General features: G+C 40.3%; 3 protein-coding genes across 3 annotated transcripts in view; 1 reads left to right on the top strand and 2 right to left on the bottom strand.

Moving 5' to 3' along the window:
* LOC139946715 (uncharacterized) overlaps positions 1-8679 on the bottom strand; it is a 28233-nt gene extending 19554 nt beyond the window's left edge. Inside the window, exons 1-9 of the mRNA XM_071944367.1 lie at positions 8319-8679; positions 7197-7336; positions 5859-6281; positions 5145-5421; positions 3222-3348; positions 2225-2379; positions 1708-1821; positions 1089-1223; positions 543-608 (exon numbers count right to left, since the gene is read on the bottom strand). Coding sequence (XP_071800468.1) covers positions 543-608; positions 1089-1223; positions 1708-1821; positions 2225-2379; positions 3222-3348; positions 5145-5421; positions 5859-6281; positions 7197-7306 — 1407 coding nt within the window. The 5' untranslated portion in view covers positions 7307-7336; positions 8319-8679. The remainder of the gene's footprint in view (positions 1-542; positions 609-1088; positions 1224-1707; positions 1822-2224; positions 2380-3221; positions 3349-5144; positions 5422-5858; positions 6282-7196; positions 7337-8318) is intronic.
* Positions 8680-11554: 2875 nt separating this feature from the next.
* Positions 11555-21660, bottom strand: part of LOC139946732 (aminopeptidase N-like) — a 43629-nt gene continuing 33523 nt past the window's right edge. Inside the window, exons 14-18 of the mRNA XM_071944396.1 lie at positions 21523-21627; positions 21233-21397; positions 16937-17077; positions 16591-16672; positions 11555-15636 (exon numbers count right to left, since the gene is read on the bottom strand). Of these exons, the coding sequence (XP_071800497.1) occupies positions 15475-15636; positions 16591-16672; positions 16937-17077; positions 21233-21397; positions 21523-21627 (655 nt within the window). The 3' untranslated portion in view covers positions 11555-15474. The remainder of the gene's footprint in view (positions 15637-16590; positions 16673-16936; positions 17078-21232; positions 21398-21522; positions 21628-21660) is intronic.
* LOC139946734 (uncharacterized) lies at positions 17781-21122 on the top strand. The gene is made up of 3 exons (XM_071944398.1): positions 17781-18043; positions 18261-19311; positions 19948-21122. The coding sequence occupies exons 1-3, from the start codon at positions 17934-17936 to the stop codon at positions 20122-20124; spliced, it is 1338 nt and encodes a 445-aa protein (XP_071800499.1). The 5' UTR covers positions 17781-17933; the 3' UTR covers positions 20125-21122.

Raw genomic sequence — 21660 nt, 5'->3', positions numbered from 1 at the left:
GAGTGAGCACCGCGGGGTTGACACAGGGAAGCTAATTTAACGCACCCTATAGGGGTCAGGCCCAAAACATCGTAAAATTTGACCTGGGATTTTAGCGTGTACGAACATGTTTTTTTTTAGCTAAAATGTAAAGGTTTTACACAGTTGGTTTGATTTAATAATAATAATAATAATAATAACCCGTTTTTATATAGCGCTTTTCACACCCGGAGGGCGTCCCAAAGCGCTTCACATTATTACCCCTGGTCACTGGGCCTTAAATCACTCCTTAAACCATCTCAGCTCCCTGGTAGGGAGTATGCAGCCTGTGCAACATTAATATGCGCTACTCGGCTAAATCAACCACAAGAACCATCTCTGCCCTCACAGGTACCCATTTACCCCTGGGTGGAGAGAAGCAATTATAGTTAAGTGTCTTGCTCAGAGACACAAGTGTCACGACCGGGATTCGAACCCACACTCTGCTGAACAGAAGCATCAGAGCTTGAATTCGGTGCTCTTATCCGCTCGGCCACGACACCCCACATTTTGCATTAGCCTACCTTTAGACCCTTCAGAAATGTATCATGTCCCACGAAGTGACTCAACATTCGAAGAACAGATGAACCCTGTCAGGAGAAAAAAAAACATGAAATCAAACTCTCGAATAATGTAAAATTTTAGTGCTTTAAAAGACACATTAAACAGTGTCAGCTGACAAAAAAAATGACGACAAAAAGTGCAGAGACTTATAATTACCAAGAATTCAACTGATCCTGGTACAACTTTAGGATTTAGTTTGCTCAAAAATTGAAGGAATTTGAAGTGGCATAGCTCAGCGTAAGGCTTGGGTTTTTACATGATCAGAACAGAAATTGCCAGGACAAAATTATATATTTTATAAGCTTTGATGTAATAATTAAAATAAAAAATGATGTTATTTTAGATGCAAAAAATGTGTTAAAAAATATTAACTGACAGCAAGGGACTTTTTAATGGTAATTTAAATACGACGATAACATCAGTTTCATTTGGACAGAAATTGTGCCCACACCCAAAACAAATTAAGTAAGTATAAGAAGTGGTACACCCTATATTTCGTCGCTAACCTTCTGATACGAGATACTGTTAAACATGGAGGAAATTTCTGCCGGTGTTTCCACCTCGTTGATGATTGGTCGAGAGGTGACCCGAGCATCCGTTGCCATGGCTCTATGGAGATCGTACAAAATGAACTTATCCCACTGAAAAAAAGAAATATATATATATATATAACATGAAAAATATACATTTTCCCAACTCACAGAAAAGCAAATTTGTATCACGTGTTTCTTCTCTTTGGAAATTGATTGAATGTATAACTCTACGGGGTTCACAATATAGCGCGCCACCAATAGTTTTCACCATAACATTTCCCTATCCGGCTGAACATTTTGATGTCATGCTTCAAAGCTCGTGGATTACGCCAACCGTCTGCCTTTTGACCTCGCATTCATTTCACGTGGCCCTAATTGTCCTGGAGATTCGCAGGTAAATCCCACGTACATGTGTATAAATGTATACACAATAAGCCAAAAATTGTCTGTAATCTTGCGGATTAGGACCGGGGAGACCAGACTAACTGCAAATAAAAGGGGCCAATGAACAGGAGGGGAGGGGTTCATACCACACTATTGGCTGTAAAACATATTATGCATTAGCATTTTATGACCGTGTAATGGTCCTTACCATTCCCCAATCAGGCTCAACTTCAGCCGTGCCGACGTACTCCACGTAGCTTGCGAATCCTTCATTTAACCAGAGATGGTCCCACCATTTCATTGTGACAAGATTACCAAACCACTGCGTGGAGAGAACATCGCAAAGAAAAAACACATTAGGTAAACGTTTTAAAATGATTCTTTCACAGAATTGTCCATGCTTTTTCACTGTCATCTCCATAGGGTAAGTCAGAACGGCGGATACAAAGCCTTCCGAATTAGATTTGACTCAGCAGGGGTCCATTAAGTCATTCCCAGGTCAGGCTGGCCCAAGAAAGTGTTTTTTTTTGAAATATTAAATATAACTAAGATTCGGCGTCAGTTTGACCCATTTCATTGTTATTTTAAAACTGTTTCCTGTTCATAGTCCCTGCTGACCTATAATGAGTCAACGGCCCAACGGTAACCAAATCCGGGTCAATTCTGGCCCAACGGAACCGTATCCAGGTAAATTCTGATCCGGAGGTGTTTATAGTGGTACCAACCTGATGAGATAACTCGTGGGCCACAAGGGTGCAAACTCGCTGCTTCTGAGTCTCTGACGACACACCTTCCTCGTACAGGATCCGGGTATCACGGTATGTGATCAGACCCCAGTTTTCCATAGCACCAGCAGTGAAGTCCGGCAGGGCTATCATGTCTGCAGGACACAACAAATTGAATAAAACCAATCGGTTGAATTGAAAACTATAAAGAGGTGAACTGAACTGATTTCTTGTTATTTTTGTTTTAGTCAAATGGGAACACAAACGTAAACGAATGTACAGAGAAAGGGTATCCCGGTACGGACAGATGAAGTTAGCAATTGTATTTCACTTGGGTACGAGTTGACTGGGTACGAGTTGACTTGGGTATAAGTTGACTCGGGTACCATGTGATTCGATTTCCTCCCAACAGGTCAACTCGTACCCCAGTCAACTCGTACCCCAGTCATCTCGTAAGTCAACTCGTACCGTCTAACGTACGTTGTAGAGTGCACCCTATTGGCAATATCCTATTTGTTTGAAGACGTTGAAAATTGAGAGGTTTTGTTTCAGATTAAAACAAAATGAAGCTAAGAAAGTCGCGCCCTGCACAGCGAAGTCTGGAATTTCGAATGCCTGGTGTCGTTTTCATAAAGCAGAAATTCATCTTAAAATTGAGTTGCCAATATCAATATAGCGATTTGTATTGTTACATTACGCTTTGCTAAGCAAATAAGATTGATATACGCTTTAGATCAGTATTAGCTCTTTGTGAAATCAGTCCCTGGGCCGATCAAGCGTGCGTAGCAGTCAAGCGTGATTTGCAGTTGGTAAAGCCCTTTGAGAAATCGAGCCCCTCGGCATGTATTCGTCTACAATTCATTTATACCTATGACACGCTGCTATTTGGCCTGGTTAAAGATGACTTGATATGGCTGATTTAATGTTAAATAAAAACAACGCGTATGCACCTAAAACAGTATCGCCAGATACATGTAAGAAACAATGCTTTATTTACCAATTTTGGCCATTGGGTACCTGACTTCTTCCCCGTATAAACCATCGAAGTAATCCAGTATGGCGACTCCCTTCTCCAATGCGTAGTCTGTTTGATTGATGAAATCCGCCTGGGCCCAAACACCGAACTGAAGAACCGGCACGAGAGAAAAACACAATATTAGAGTATGCCGGCGATCAGAGCTGAGTTGTCAACTACCGGTTCTTCTCAGAACCAATACTACTCAAACTAAGGTTAATATGCGAATGGTGCTATCGCATACCTCACCTATACACTGTACTCCAACCATGCAAAGTTATAAATCCTACCTTAAAACACAGCCGTTTCTACGGTCAGTTGTCAACCACAGGCTTTTTCAAAACCAACACTCTACTAAAAAAAAAATTTACAATTGGGGCTACCGCAAACTTCACCTATTTTAATATAGTCCCACCATGCAAACTTTCAACCTACTTAAAAACACACCAATTTCTACGCTGAGGTGTCAACCAACGGTTCTGTGGGACCAACACGACTCAAAAGGAGATTTACAATTGGTGCCACCGCAAACTTCCCCTAGTTTAATGTACTCATGCACACCGTGCCAAGTTTCAACTTACTTAAAAACAAAACCGTTTCGGTTTCGGTACAAAACCGTTTCGGTTTCGGCACAAAACCGTTTCGGTTTCGGCACAAAACCGTTTCGGCACAAAACCGTTTCGGCACAAAACCGTTTCGGCACAAAACCGTTTCGGCACAAAACCGTTTCGGCACAAAACCGTTTCGGCACAAAACCGTTTCGGCACAAAACCGTTTCGGCACAAAACCGTTTCGACACAAAACCGTTTCGGCACAATGAGGAGTTCATTCCATGTCAAGAGTCTTGGCAATCTATTGAGACAATCTCCAGACCGTAACCTTTCTTGAACCGACTCTTCCGAACCATTGCTCCACAAATTTGTTTACTCCTACGCTCTGGTTCACAACATCTGGTCAAAATGTTGTCTTCAGGGACAAATTACCCCTTTGGGAAAATTTGGAACAAAAAGAACCACCCAAAATAATAAAACATTAGAAAAGGGTTCAATTTCAATAACTGAGATTTAGTAATTTTGGGAGGACAGCAACATGTTTTCAAGTGTGACAAGACAGTGACTTTCATCGTAGAAAAGTAGCAGTTCCAAGAATTTCAATTTGCGGAAATTTTTTCTAGTTAAGTTTAAAAGTTAAATTTGAGTCTAAGTCAAGTTGAAGGTATAGTCAAAGATTGGTTATTGTCTACGTACTGCTGAAAGACAACACACGTTACCTGATTGTGAAAATAAAAGTTTTTTATATGTCTTTTTAGAAAAGATCAAAGACTGTCATGTCATTTTGTTTATCAAGAACGTCAAATCCACCAACTTGGCTAGAGCGGACACAACAGAAAGTTGCATCTCAACAACTCACCTTGAAGCGATATTCAAATTTGGTGACATACTTTTATTGATTTCTAATTAACGGGGTGCTTTAATTAATTAAACAATTTCACAAGATGCTCAGTCACGAAGGCTTTCGAATAGAAATTAAACAACTTGTTCAAGGTCACTACCGAAGTAAAACCATAAGCTATAATTTTTATTTCAATAATATTTCGGAGAGAGTTTTACATAATATGATGTCCTATTTCATGGAAATTGCATTTACTCTATAACCTGTTCTTGGTATATACACGGATCATTTGGGAAGAAGGCCACAAGAAGTTGTGAGGCAGCAGGAAGAAAATAAATGAATTCATTGACAATCATTCAAAATGCCACCCTTATACCGGTATATAGCCTATACAGGCAACCAATATTAACTGCACACTATCACAAACATGAAAAAAGGAAAATAATATAGTACAATATGAAAATAAAATATTAAAAAAATATGAAAATAAATGATAGTTTAAAGCTTTCTTACCGTGACACCGTTTGCCGTGGTTTTAAACTTGGCATTGAAATCACTGATGACGTAACACACGAGATAGGTCGACATTTTAACAGATTCTTCAAACTTGGTTCTGATCCACCCGTCACGAAGAGTCTTGATTTTTGTTCTTTTCGGCGCATTGGCGAGGGCGTGGTACTCGGGTTGGTGCTCCAGGGTGATGGTGAATGTTGCTTTCATGGCCGGCTCGTCGAAACACGGAAAGGCTTTACGGGCACCGACCGGGGCAAACAATGTGCTGGCAATAAACCTATTTTCAAAAGAACTGGACATTATTTTTACCAAAACGAACAAAATAAGAAAACAAAAACTAGGGTAGACAAGTTATGAACCAAACAAAACTTACGAAAGACAAAGGTTGTTTGGTAGTCACCGAAATGGCTACGAATGAAGCACTATCAATTTCAAGGTTGTGGGTTCGAATCCCCAAGCTAACTGCCAGTTTCACAATGACTAAAATGACTACTCTTGTCTAGTTCCTGAATATAAATTGATCGTATAGTGCATTTCGTAGTCATACACGCACAAATGTTTGTATATATGAGAGAGATTTGCTGTTGCCAGATTGGCGTTTATATCCCCTTGTTGGAGTTTGCCGATTTCCAGTAAAGGGAAGATCATCTAAACAAACAACAAACACAAACCTGAATTGGAAAATAACTTTCTAAAACTCGCATAATAGCTCACCTTTTCTCTCCAGCTTTCGTTGTATAAGACATCCTGTAATATCCTTTGATTTCATCCAGAAGTGGTCCCCGGAACTCTAAAGACAATTTATACTTTTCCCCTTTCTTTAGAAGTCCGTCCAGCTCAATCACTATGAATTGATTCTCTTCGTAAATCCAGGGTTCCTTCAGTAGTTCCGGTGCCGTTCCGGCTCCATCACGCTTCAGTTTTGTTCGCTCTTCACCGATGGTCAGGTTATTTGCGTGGATCAGAATGAGATCCGTAGGCTCCAGACATTCGAACAGGATCGCCACGGAACCACTGAAGACGAAATTGGTCAAGTCTGTCCTGACCAGGAGGTTGTAAGAGACCGGGGAGAGAGTCAGTGGAAGGCGGGTGGTCTCCCATGGATTTAAAACCTCCGATCTTGCTTTGACTGTATTTCTGGAGAAAATCATAGCAAAACAAAGATTGTAACAGTCGTTGACAACCAACAAATTATAAATGGTGCGTTCGATTAGCTTTCCTAGGTCGAACAGCTTGGACGTCAAACCAGGGGCTCGTCCGGGTCAGCCCCAAGTGCCCTGCTTGTGGAGCGGGTCACTTAGGGTCTGGCCTCAGGTGCATGACGTCACCACGACAGCGGTGAGTGATCGTTCGTTTAGCTCTTTTCAGGAGCTCACCCGAGCGAGCACCACGGGGTCGACACGGGGAAGCTAATCGGACGCACCCAAAGTGATAAACACTGAGGAAAACTGGCTGATGGGTAAACTATAATCCGATTTTCGGTTGAACAGAGAAAAGTACTATAGAACGGGATATGAACCTCCGACCTCCGAATAATTATGCGGTGCTCTACCAAATCACAAAGATATTGAAAAAAATAGGGAGATTCCGACATTGGGATAGATACCTCCGTTCGTAGAGTGCCAACACTTTAATCCAGAGGTAAAGGGTTTGCATCCCATTCTGGCAGTTTTTTATCTGGTTCAATCCATCCAGGACATACACGAACAACAACGTAATACCAATTACAGATAACTAATGTCAGTAAAGATTTAAGCCCGGTTCATACTTCCTGCGAATGCGAATGCGAAGCGAATGTTGACGTCACAAATTAGCAACGAATAGTTCGCAGCGGGCAACTTTGCTCAACTCATTTGCGAATATCGCTGCGAAAGGAGGGTTATGACATCAAGTTTACGTCAAATTCGCTTCGCATTCGCATTCGCAGGAAGTATGAACCGTGCTTTAGTGTTTACTGTATGTAGAATTTTTCGAAACCGAGGTTGAATAGCAAACAGGTCACTGTTGTTCATACAAATAGCTTCACCCAACCATACAGGGTACAAGACTTACCTCTCATGTTGTGGTAGCAGTCCAAGTAGTAGCCCAATCACGGATATGACGACCAATATCGCAATAGCCAAGACGACTATAGCTCGTCTGCCCACCACACAACTCCCCATGTCGATCGGATCCCGGTATCAAACCAAATGCTGCATCAAAAGAGAATGTCAAAACAAGGCCATAACTGAAACGGTATACAATTGGCTACGACTGAAACGCAAAGCCAGCAGCCATAGCCACATTCCCCTCTATTATGGCGTCCCGTTGGGGTAATTACCCCCACGGGACGCCTTAGCAGAAATTAGATCAGCGTGACGTGAAATCTGTAATCGCAGTATGGGACACGCACGGTTAAACTTAAAGGTTCCTTTGACCGAAATGGTTTCAAACATTTAAATTTTCTATCCTTCTTCGTCAGTTGGGGTATAATTTATTTTGAAGTTTTAAGTGTTACTGTTGTCTTTCATTATCTGTCTATCTTTAGTAAGACTTAACTGATACACAATAAAATACCAATGCAGCCTTTATTACGAATAATATGGCTGAATATAGGTCAGTGTATCTACGAAACGTATCACGTACCGTGTAGTTCACTGAAAGAAGTTAGAGCAGAAACTTGTTAATATTTTGCATGAGGAACAATGTGGCCATTTGGATAAATTAATTTATCAATTATGGTAGGCCTTTACCCTACTAAGTATAGAATGTATCGGTCATTAATTCTACCATATGGACGTTATTATTGTCCACAAAACAAAACACTTTAAAACGCTTTCTCCAGGAGACGATCAGATCATACTGATCGGAACGTCGAGTTGAAACCACCTGTTCTTTTCAGAACCACCCCAACTCATTGAGAGATAGTCATTACATGGTGTTACCGCAAACCTTTCCATAACTTTAATACCATTTATGGTGTACTCTTAAGCTTACTTGCCAGAAGTTGCGCAGTCGAATAGAATTCCACCTTCTCGCTTGCCCAAATTTTCTGAAATTTTCCTGTCATGGAGTAGAAATACAAAATAGGCCCCATGACTGAACCATAACCCATATTAAACATGTAGTTCTACATCGTTTATAATTGTATTTACATAATAGCTCTCTAATTGAGTCTATACTACACTCACTCACCGTTTGGACCTGGAGTATGATCAAGCCCCTGAACCAGCAAACCACTCCCCGTACTTAAGCCCTTTTTACCCCGACTGGTGGAGTCCGAGCGTACGCCTAGATCTACGGCGGTAGGTCTCCGCTGGTCACGCTGCGAGGTGTCACTTGCAATAATTATTGCCGCTGTAAACGTGGGCCCCGTGAAGCTGTCTGGCCCAGAATTCATGGGGTTTCACTCGGTCACCGTTGGTTGTAAATATCGTACGACAGCTATTAAACTCTCCAGGGGCGAGTTTTAAACCTACTTCCATGGTTAAGAGCTGAGCGTAGGAAAAACAAGCTTCGATGCTTCGTCTTGCTCCTGTCAAGATTCATGTCACGAGCAGAGGATCCTTCAGTGCAAAAAGTCACCTGAGTTTGCGCACGATCGGACAGCATAGGGCGTAATAAATAACACTGGGTGTTTATAAACTAAAGCGGTTGTTTCTAAACATGCCTTGTTCTCGTGCACTGTGCCTCAAATAACTGACATATTTGTTTTCAAAGAGATGTTTTAGAACAGCATTCAAGTCATTTCATTGGAGAAAGTTAGTCCGTCTCTGTGTTGTTATCGGAGGATCAATTTTGTTTCTCGCTTGCCAGCAGCCGAGGGGCTGACTTTGGACTAGCTTTTTCCATTTGGAGTTCGCTGTTCCAGGAAGGCTTGAGCATAGAGTTTTATTTCATGGACCTTCCGATTAATTGATATGCTATCAGTAATCAAAGTTTTTCCCCCAGCCAGGCTTACAATTTCAGTTGTCAAACCTCTCGATCGAACCCGCATATTACGAATCCCCATGGTGTAGATATTCTGATCAAAACAGATTGTTCTGCTAAAAACCAATCTGACCCATTTCCGGGAATGCATGGTTAAGCAAGGGAGTTCCTTTTGATTATGTGTATAATGTTGACCCATTTTGGGGTCAATGTGACACAGATTTCAGGCCATACTGACCCAGATGGTCAGGCCCCACACGACCCGGATCCAGCTCAACTTTTACCCAATAGTTATTAGAGTTATAAATTCAACGTTATAGAAAGGTTTGCGGTAACACCATGTAATGACTATCTCTATTGAGTTGGGGTGGTTCTGAAAAGAACCGTTGGTTTCAACTCGATCAGTATGCTCTGATCGTCTTCTGGAGAAAGAAGACGATCAGAGCATACTGATCGAAACGTCGAGTTGAAACCAACGGTTCTTTTCAGAACCACCCCAACTCAATATCGTGTTTATCACCTTTAACCCAAAATTATCAAGGCAAAATTGTTCTGATTTATAGTTATTAATAAAAAAACAATCCTCAAACAACTATGACGGTAAAGGTTACCATATATCATTTAAACCTAACCCCACACTGTATGGATGCCCCTACTGTTCGTCAATTGTCTTTGGCCTTGTGCCCATCACCTGTTCCCTCCTGTATTCAATTTCATTGCACCTGTAAAAGGTACCCCAGGGATTCAGAATACATTTCCTGTTCTATATTGGGCCGATTTATTTTACCCCTCGGTCAGCGAAACAATGGCGTGTATAGCTTTTTTTGTTTTCTTCGAAACTCTTGTCAGTGCGGAATTGTTGATCTTGTTCTATGCCTCAATTTGAAACTGTTTAACTCGTTTGCTATAGAAACAAGCATAGTTAAAAGGACGGGTATACGTTAATCACATCAGCTTTTGATATTATAGAGCCAAGTCATTTGGTAGTATGGAAAACAAATTACAAATTTTAAGTAGGATTTGAAACTTTGCATGGTGGAGATAAGATATAGAAGAGTTTGCGGTAACACCATGTAATAACATACTCTAAATGAGTTGGGGTGGTTCTGAAAAGAACCGTTGGGTTAACTCGACGTTTCGATCAGTATGCTCTGATCGTCTTCTGGAGAATGCTGGACTCTGATGCTGCATGCTGCTTAAGTACTAGGCGGTGGATCAGCGGTGATGCATGAAGGCGGGAAAGGTAGGCGGGAAGTGAACTCGATGATGCGTGGTGAAACCTGTTGTGGAGCCTTGGGGGTTGTGTGGGGGGTGTGTGCTCACTGAACCGTGTCAGTAGGAACAAGCACAGGGGACAGTGAGGGTGTGGGGCCTAGGTGACTGAGGGTATAGATGACCCAAAGCAGTCTAATAGTTGGGGCCTAGGGGGTGACCGTGGATATAGAAGATCCATTGGTCCAGTGAGCACACACCCCCCACACAACCCCCAAGGCTCCACAACAGGTTTCACCACGCATCATCGAGTTCACTTCCCGCCTACCTTTCCCGCCTTCATGCATCACCGCTGATCCACCGCCTAGTACTTAAGCAGCATGCAGCATCAGAGTCCAGCATTCTCCAGAAGACGATCAGAGCATACTGATCGAAACGTCGAGTTAACCCAACGGTTCTTTTCAGAACCACCCCAACTCATTTAGAGATTGTTATTACATGGTGTTACCGCAAACTCTTCTATACAAATTTTAAGCTAATAAGATTTGAATATGAGAAACGATCTGTCAGATACGTTTCTGAGATTCTGTATTCCTATTGTGAATTATTCTTCCTGCATGCTTGGACATATCCCCAAACACTACCACCAGGTGGGTTATTAGGATTAAAACAATTTAACGATTCCAAAAAACAAGGTACTTTTCGCTTTAACTACGCCTTGCTGTGTCAACAGTTAAAGACAATATAGACACCTTTGGTAATTGTGAAAGACCTGTCTTCTCACTTGGTGTATCTCAACATATTATGCACAAAATAACAAACCTGTGTAAATTTGAACTCATTTGGTCATCGAAGTTGCGAGATAATAACGGAGGCAAAACACCATTGTCACACGAAGTTGTGTGCTTTTAGATGATAATTTCGGGACCTCAAAATCTAATTCTGAGGTCTCCTATTCAAATTCAAATATTTTAATGGAAAATGTGTTATTTCTCGAAAACTACGTTACTCCAGAGTTTTTTATTATTTTTATTTTTACTATCAACAGCTCTACATTACTCGCTTCCAAATAAGGTTTTATACTAACAATTATTTTGGGCAATTACCAATAGTGTTCAGTGCCTTTAACTTGCTCCCTAAGACCTATCTCGTTTATGAGAACCAAATCCTATGTTATGATAAGGTTGTAACCACCGAGTATAGCTTTTGTTATAACCTAAAGCATTCTCCATTGGGCTCAAACGTCTATCGTTTTAAGGAAACAACGTGACCCACAAATGACTGTTCAACACTTTTATTTCTATTTATTTGTGTACACATTATATTTAACGTTATCAAATTACAAAGTGTGAAGTGGCTCTTTCAAATTACAATGAAGCACATACGGAGTGTTGTTGGTTAGAAAACAAAGCATTGACACAAAAACTCCAGAAGTCATCTCCTTAAATGATAGTGGGATGCTTGATGTGAAGGAGAATACCTGATTTAAACTGTTAGAAACTTTCAATTATATCACTACGTTTGTGTTCACATTATGCGTAAAAAATGTAATTTTACAAAGTGAGTTTCAGTTCTTTTACTAGTTTAGTGCACGTGTGGCGTACCACCTGCTAAAACATGAGGAAAGAAACACAGTTTACGTAGGCCTGTAGTGTGGTGAATGACGAGTGGTTTGGCAAGGTCTAGTTTTTATAATAGAATGGTGCATTTTGAGTGTGTATCTCATAACACTGATAACACCCGGGTGTCAGAAGGGTGCCACACACAAAAGTTACTTTTCAAAGACGTAGGCCTATGGTAGAACCCAAAAATGGCTGCGGAAGAGCCATTTAGTCTGAATACCTTAAAAAGGACATGTTCTTCAACACGACCGCTGCAGCCAACAGTCACAGCGGTAACCAAAATGGTGGATAGAGTAGGATTGATCAATTAAATGAACACTTCCTTGAATTTGGCACCCCCCCCCCCCACACCACACCGAACACAAACAAACCGGGCCTACCATTTTTTCTGATCTAAATTCAGCGTCATCTACTCCACCTCTGGCAATTACACTTACAAAACGCCACAACATAAAAAATGCATTGATAAACCATATTACAACTATTTTCTTTAATTATAACAGGAGGATTAATTATAACATGGGGAACTCCTCATGGACATTACACCTTTCATAACTTTGTAATTTAGGTTTAATAAGTGACGAGGGTTTGAAGTGTTTTATTTTCAAACAATCGTCGACTTTTGGGACGCTTGGTGGCAGCAGACTTACCAGGTAAAATCCATTGTTCTCGGTAATGTGCGCAGGCTCAAAACTACGTAAACATTGGGAATTTACCTGGTAAGTCTGCTGCCACCTAGCATTCTAAAGTCCCCCATTAGATCTTATACCCAGCTTTTAGATTATTCCCCAGCTCCTCGTCGAATAAAGCAAACCAAATTAAAACTAAGTACTCCAAAACGTTTTGGTCTCGCAACAAACAATACTATCAATTAAATATCAACAATTATTTACATCAACTTTTGGCTTGGTGCAGCAGGAGAATCACTCAAATTAACCCGGATATATAATTCGCGTTAAAGTCCCTGTTTTAACCGCTTTTAGGGTCAGGCTGACCCGGTTATGGGTCAGACAACCTGGGACCTGGGATCTGGGTCAAGGAGACCCGGAATTTGAGTGATCTGAGAAACCTGAAGTCATTTCGAAGAGAGATTAATCATTTCCTCAAGTCCTACGACCCCTGAAACGATCATTGCTTTATAAAATAAACTAGAAATCTTTCTTTACTTAAGATTTGAGATGGTTTTACCTACCTGACATCTTTCATGTTGCCAATCGTCAAAATCCATTCCGAAATTAGATACCTCCACCATTAAAATAGATCCGAAAACGCTAATTAAGAGCGCCCTCTATCGTTCGAAATCCTTTTTTTTTTAAAGCTCATTCCGATTGTCTATGTCCAGTTAAACAATGTTATAGTATAATATAGAAAAACTAATCTATATATAATACATGGTTACTATATGCAACATTTATACACATTTTGTAGTTTAAACATTAACACAATAATTATAGAAATACTGATCGATCACAAAGATTCTAAGACTCAATCAAGCCATGTTCTTGAATCGATTCAAAACTGATTATTTTCCAAAGCTACAAAATTAGCCACAGCTTTGCTTGGAAACCTCAAAGATGACCACGACAGTCTGACAAAACACGAATAATTTATGTTGCCCTCACAAATGTTGTCACTTATGAAAGAATGGCTGTATGTCGTGATTCATTTATGGGAATGCAGAAAGTTTTTGTTCCGATTAGAATCAATTATGGAGACTGTCAACATATGGTTGGATAGCTCATGTGGTAGACTGGAGGTCGGTGGTTCGAGTCCTGCTCCAGTCAATGTTTCTTTGTTCAACTCAAACTACTTTAAAACTTACCAAGTTAGTATCCCTTCTCGTGTATTACTTGATTATAACCAACAATAAAAGTAACATATGAAGCTACCAATACATAAAATAACGCCAGCTAGTATCCAACATTTCGTGTTGTTCAAAACATTTCGTCAACAACTTGCAACAAGTTTACCTACACCCACAAACGTCAAAAGTTACAACAAAATGTCTACTTATATGTCTACACATCGTTGAAGGTTATAATGTATAATAAGAACGGTTACAATAACATATATTTATTTAATTTTACTTTAATATAAAATTGACAATTTGTTTTTATATTAACATTTTCACAAACTGGCAAGTGTAAAAATCGTATACTACATGTACTTACAATTTAAAACATAATACCAATCTGGGAAAACTTTTTAATACTCAATAAATAAAAATGTTTAAGAGAGTGCAAAATCTGGTCAGCTGAGATCAGTCTAAAACATGTACCGTGCAGGAAGCCAAGACTGTTTAACGCTCGTTGAACTTTGTCCATATTTTGAGTATTTCATGTTTCTTCACACAATGTCCATTTTGTAATTCACTCAAGTCGTCACAGGTGAACTCAACTAAATTCCACTCCAAATAAATTCCACTCCAGCTAAAAGCACATCGGTTCTCTATATCGGGCATGGTGTACCCCTGCCCCTATTACGTCTTCAATGTGTTTATTCTCAGGAAATACTTTTACAAGGATTTTATGAGGTGAACCTAGTTCGGTACAAGAGGAAAATAGCATTTAAAGTATATGGGAACTTTTGGGAGACACCATCTGCCCCATTTCGGGAATGTTATACTACGATTCAGTTTGAGAATTTTTTTTGAACAGACGTCAAATGACGTCATTTGAGGGCTCCCTCATTTAGAGTTCGAATGATGGTTATTGGTTCGTGTGCGCCGCGCGTACAATGTGCGATGGCGTTATACCACTGTTTCATGTTTGTTTTATATCCAAGATGGCGGCGTCATGACGTCACTGCATAATGTCCGTATTGACACGACGTCGTACATGTCCATAGAAGTGTGTGGAGACACCCAACAAGTATTAATTTTAGTGTAGTCTTGCTTTTTGGCGATCATAAAAATCAACAATAAAGCAGTAACTATCATTCAATCGTACAGGAAACCTAAGATATCGTTGGACGACAGTGTCCTTGGGATGATATCGTTTTCCGAACTGTGTTAGCATTCTTTCACTGTGGTTGCTACGTCAAAACAATCATTTCGTTCCAAGACAATGGTTCTTAAACTCATAAACATAAAAAAAACATATCCGACTAGTCTACTTCTTATTTTGATCATCAGGCAAGTTGATCTTGAATCGTCAAACTGTTCTACAACCTCGCTCCTTCAAGCTGCTCTACAACCTCGTTCCTTCAATCTGTCTTTAACTTCGCTCTTTCACGCCGTTCCACAACCTCGCTCCTTCAGTCAGTTCTATTACAACCTCGCTCCTTTAAAGCGCTTGGAATAATCCATATATTGTTTTAAACCATGAACCAAAGTCAGCCTGACCTTGTCTTGGTCTTCTCGCATCATTCACAAATCATACTTGTTATTTACAACTAACATTGCAAAATGATGTGCAACATTAACAATAACTTTATCTTATCACAAATGAACAACAAAATCAGTAACCAAAAATTAAACAACCATGACATTAATTTCGTAAAAACAAATCTATAAAATATATATATGTATAATATATTTAAGCTCCCACAATGCATTGGCGGGCTCTGTTTGTTTTACCCATAATGCATCAGTCACCGGAAACAGCCTCTTCTAGCCACTGTTTGATGTCCTCGTAGTTAGTCTCCATCCAGTGGACGTTGACTGCCGTAGTCTCCTCAGCCTGGCGGAAGTTCTTCATCCCTGCTTTTCCGATCAGGGAGAGCTCATTACCGGCAATGAACTCACGCAGCTGTATAATCGTAAGTCGAATCAAACAAAGGTACACATTATTAATTTAAAGAGTATATTGATTGAATTTTTTAAATATAGATTTTCTCGGTCATTTCGACAAATGAGCAGCCAATTTAACCACCAAGCTATTCTATTTCGCGCGAAATCGAATGCTATACTGAAAAGGGTAGTTCGCCTTCGTGTTATGCTTAGTCAAAAATGTACTGTTGCGTCATTCGATTTAACACAATCATAATTCAATTTAACAATTCATCAAAGCGGCATTCAAATTCGCAGACGCTCCTTGAGGCGTGTGCTTCACGAAAAAGAATGACGATACGCTAAATTGAACATAGTGCTAAAGGAGTTTGACTAGACGCAAAACGAAATTGAATAGCCGAATTCTGAATTTGAAACGCAGTAACAACTGGAGAGGCAAAACAGCTTTGATTCGAACGCATGAACATGAAATTGGCTGCTCATTTGCCAAAATTGACCGAGAAAACTTATATTTCATTTCCCGAGTAGTTAAAAAGTACAATAACGCACATTATAAAACAAGTTAAAAGGTACTGCAAAGAGAAATACGGGTAGGCCCTACGCTTAGTAACGACTCTGTCAATTAATGGCAATAAAAAGTTAGGTAAGAAAGTACAGCAGATTTGGCTTAAATGCATGGTGAGGAACTTTTCATTTCGAAGCACTGCGGTTATGAAAAAAAGGTACCACTTTCTATCCCAAAATTTTGAACTGGAGAAGCGTTATTGACAGTAACGTTTCTCAGATTGTGTAGATTTGTCTTCCTGCTTGGACAAACCGCTCCAGATTTTCAGCAACAATTATCTCATAAACGCTACCCGATTTTAAAAAGAAATTTGCACAGGTTTGTGTTGTGGATATCTCTATCTAAAACTATTTCATGATTGAACACTATCTAAGATATTCCATAGAGTATGTATGGGGAGTTCCTGACCTCTTTCAGATGGAAGTCCGTGCTGAACCACTTGGTGACTGTGTCAATCAAACCGTTCATCAAGAAGATTCCACCGCTGTACCTGTATCAAGACGAACCACACAAGAAATTACACTTTACCACATGAAAATACATTTACACTATTGGCATGCTGTAGGCCTGGGCCTAGCCCTGGCGGCCTTACACTTTCGTTTTGTACTACAGTTCCTGTGTACAGAGAAAGAGTCCTATATAGGGCTAGCCTGGGCCCTGCTTTCACAGCATAGTTTCGTGTCGTGGCCTAGCAGTTAATAAGAGAAACGGATTCAAGCTCTGGTGTTTGATCAGCAGTGGATCTTGTTCATACCTCTCTACAAAGATGTCCCAGTGTTGACGGAAGAAGTTCCAGGCGAGGTATCCGCCGATTGGATTATTGACTACGTGCTTGAAGACTTCCACAGTATCGACTACGGGCACCAGACTGGGATCCAGGGATCGCTCCATGAATCTGGAAAATTTATAAAAATGTTGTTTGTCTTAAAAACGTATTTCTTAACAGGATTTTTTGTCGCAACTTCTGCCTATCATTTATCTTTACTAGATACTACAGTGCAGATTGAAGCATATTTTGTTTAGTCTTGTTGGTGCGGTGTTGGGATTAACATTACAACCTCTTTCTCATCGTAGCTCTGTAGTCAGTTTTTTTATTCATGCATTGCATCCATAAGTTGTTCTTTTTGCTTGATGTTAACTTTTAGATACATTCTGCAACAAATGTTTCTAAATTTAAAGTTGCTGTCAAAAGAACGATTTCATGTTGGGTGATTTGGTAAATTTTCGAAAGGGATTCAGCTTGTGGGTTTTCACGTGTGGATTTTGATATATCTATATTGTGCGATCGTTTCACACTATCAGCCTACACGGGTCGAAGCAGGACGCGTCATCCATGTGGACTTTCCTTTAACATAGTCTTCAAACTAAGGTATTTTCTAAACTGACAGCTGAAGTCAAATGAACGATGAAATTTGGATTAAGAAAGGTAGAGAACACTTTGGGGGTATAGCAGATGCGCACGCATCCAACGCCATGTGACGCGCGACCTTAAATTGGAAAATTTCAATTTCGCGCCTTGTCGTGAGCGCATCTTCAAACGCGCGCGTTAAAAAAACGCGGAAAAGATCCATTCACAGAATTCACACAACAACAACTGCATCAAATAAAGCGAGAGTTTTTTGTCAAGACGGACGTGTCTACAAATGTCCGTAACATCGGACTTTAGGGTAAGGGAAAAGCTGGATATTATACTCCAGCTAGATTCATCGTCATTAGTCAACTCTCAAACACAGTAAACAAAGCAAATAGTAATGATTGTGTCTTTGATGGTAGCAATTGGTTACTTTTCGTCCAATTTTGAGCTGGAGAAAGAAGTACAAGTAGACGAAATGGCAACCGAGCAAATGAAGAAAAACCAAGGGTAAGCTCTTCGGCACGATTAAACTTTGAAAAAAGCTTTCATAACGATAACTACAAGATGAGTTTTGATTTGGACCGAGTACCGGTCATGATATCCGGTCACGGAATTTCAGGTAACATTAAAAATATTAAAAACATTAAAAATATTCTGAACGGGGCAGGGGAAGTCTATATGGTCACTCACTGGCTCTTTCTTTACTTTTAATTATTTTATGCAGCAAACATAATCGTTCAATTGACACCACATTCGCAAAGACAATGTCTCCCAAAGAAGAAAGCCGCATCCGCACTTTCGTCCTGGAGAAACTAACCCCCTTCAGACCGGGGTATCTGCATGGCAACTGTCGCAGGCAGCTGCACGATGCCAAGCAGCACATCTTGACCCTGACCAATCACTACGAGGCACTCAAAGAAGGGTCCCAATCAGCTGCCGAGGCCGCGATGAAGATGAACCAATCACACGAGGCTAAGTTCAGCGCGATGTCTGCCGAGCACAAGGCCCATCTCAAGGTCATGGACGAAGAGAAAATCAGGCTGGAGAAGAATCTTGAGAATCTACAGAAGACTTACAGAGCTCTGAGCGAGAAGGCAGAGAAGACATCTAAGCAGTTGAAGAACGCCCAAGTTAACATGAACAAGCAAGTGGATCTCAACACCACGTTGGCAGAAAAGCTGAAGGGGTCTCTGCTGAAGGAGGTTGCCCTCAAGAAAGACTACGACGTCAAGCGAGCTGAACAGCAGGCAACATTTAACGCAAGGTATGACAAACTGGAAGCCACCTTTAAGTCAACGAACAAAAAGCAAGAAGCTTGGTTCAGCCAGAGGTTGGCCGAACAAGAAGCCAAGGTCAAGTGTCAGGATAGAATGGAGGCTAGGTACGGGGATCAATTTGTTGAGTTAAGGCTCCGGGAACAGGAGGCTTCATACCAGAGCAAGCTTGCCGAGCAGGAGGCAACCTTCACCGCCAAGAGCCAGGAGCAACTGGATGCCATGAACGACAAACTGACGGCACAGCAGGCGATGTTCGACGCCGATTATAAGACACAGGGGGACACCTACAACACCAAGTGTGCCGAGCAGCAAGCGGCTTTCGACAGGAGATACAAAGACCTGGAGGACATGCTGGACCTGAAGTACAACAAGCAGAAGGTGGCGTTCAACAAGATGCTGCAAGGAGAGAGACGTAAGATGGAGCTCCTGGTGAAGGAGAAGCAGGCTTTGGGCAACAGGCTTCAGACCACTGAGATCGCTCTGCTCAAGTCTAGACAGGTGATTACAGAATGTTACCTTAAAATACAAATACAGACGACCAAAGAGGCAACCTTTTAAAGAATTCTGGGCTAAGTACCAACATTTCATTTCATGTCCCAAACACACCTTGTTTGTTTAAAAGTCGAATTAATTCTCCACGTATACGGTGATTTAAAGATGTTTGTCACTTTCCATCTAATTTCAGCGATTATATTTGATACTTGACCACAATGAAAACTGGAGGGATTTGTTTTTAATGATTCGGCGTTAAACAAAGATGGAGAAAGCTTGAATTGGACTAAACTAGGGCAGAAGCCAAGTATTTTACGGGGAAATTTAATAATATAACAGAATTGAAGGTTGAAACAGTCTGGTGCTTTTTGTAATGTGTTTTTTTGTACGAAAATACCTTACGGCAAGGATAAATGATGAAGTTCACTTTCATTCAGTGATTAAAATAAATATATTATTTCACTGATAATAACGAAATTCCATACAAAAACAAAAATGTTTCGACCCTAACAGAGTCTTTCTCGAAGGCTCCGAGGAAGACACTCTGCGTGTTTGTTTTATATGTATATAAAAGGTCCTTTTGTTTCGTCAGCAGTTTACAACAGCTAATTCTATTTTCTCAAAAATATTTCCATTTTACAGATCAAGGTGACCCAGGAGTACCAATTCAAGGACACCATGAACGGCGTAGTGTCCAGAGACGAGCTGAAGACAGCCCATGAGCAGTGCGTACTCTACAGGAAGATCATGTCTGTACTGGCTGCCATTGTGCTGGTACTCGTCGCCCTAGTGTTCATTGGATCCAGGTTTCTGCTGTAGGGGGGGTGATAGGAAGGATTTTGGGGGCTAGATACTAAAGGGGACCAGCACGTGGGGGCATACAGCAACAACCGAAAGCAACGGGGAAACAGACACACCACACCAGTCAACCCGTTCGCGAATGGGCAGTGGGAAGGGATATTGTATGCTTCAGATGAAAATCTTCATTTTAGCCGTGGAACAGAACAAATTTGGATTCAAACTTTGGGATTGTATACACGATACTTTTATGACAGGAAGGCAATGGAAACCAAATAATGTAGAGTCTGTTCAGACAAAGAAAAAAGGTAATTTGGAAAACAACCATACGCGTTTGGGGGGTATAGTTTGCTAAATTAAATGAAAGTTCATTTTAGGAACTCGCTGACAAAAAAACGTTTACTTGCAACAAATTACCAAACATTTAAGCAATGCAGACTCTAACTTGAAAAAAAAACAAGTATTGGCTAAAAGAACTAAATTAACAGTAATATGTTTCTTTTGAGTTGTAACAAGAATTGCCTAGTATAAAGACGATAGAGGGAGCTATATTGTACATGCACGTGTAATAACAGACTTCTTGTAGAAACAATCATGAACTAGAGTACAATTGAAGAGCAATACCTTAAAACAGCTTTAAAAACATAATCAAGTTGATATAATAATTGTATTTAATATTAAAGGACACGGAAAATTGATTTTAGGTCATCGAAAATTGAAATAAAAAATCATAAAGTAAATTACTCGTAGGGCGACCTCTACGGTTCATCATAATACATTAAAATTGTCACTGAGGGTCAATTGAATCAATTCAATTGGCATGGACTTAGCCTACATAATAGATGATTCTTCCTTTAACAAAAAAAACACCGTTATAAGTGAGTTTCCTGATGAAATCTTGAATTTGTATGAATTTGTCTAATATCATTGGTGAAAAGATTTCAAAAACTAAGCACTTCCATAAGTTTTGCCATATAGTATGTAACAAGGATCAAGAGAGTGACATAATAAAAAGAATCATGTGAAAATACTTAAAGCTTTTAGAGTGTTTATTTTTGTGTGGAAAGCGGTATCAGAACGGTTGTGAAATCAAGCCAAGCTTAAAGGAGAAATAACTTGGGTGAAATACCTGCAGAGTAGCCATGGTTCTGTGGTCCCGGCGAGCGAGGCCAGCCAGAGTAGGTTTTCACCGGTTGTACCTGAGCGGTATTGTTCCCAGGCGTACTCCCTGGTTGAACTATTGCCGTTTGCCACACCGACCTGGTACACACACGGCTTCAAATCGGGCGGTATTCTACGAACGTAAAACATATTTCCATGTGAATACATCTTTATATCAAGCGCAGAACTTCTTTGAAACAGTAAAGCAGATATATTCTATCAACGTGATGATAATAATGTGTGTACATTAATAATAACCTTTTTCCATGTTCTACGTGATTCTTGAAGAGACTATTGGCTTTAGAGATGCAGTCTTCGTTTCCATAACTACAGAGAGCCTTTAAGACTTCTCCCTGCAATAACCTGACATAAAGAAATAAACAAAACATTTCATTA

The sequence above is a fragment of the Asterias amurensis genome, chromosome 14 (assembly GCF_032118995.1).
Source record: "Asterias amurensis chromosome 14, ASM3211899v1".
Taxonomy (NCBI): domain Eukaryota; kingdom Metazoa; phylum Echinodermata; class Asteroidea; order Forcipulatida; family Asteriidae; genus Asterias; species Asterias amurensis.
Note: the sequence above shows the minus strand (reverse complement) of the source record. Positions and strands in the feature narration are given on the sequence as shown.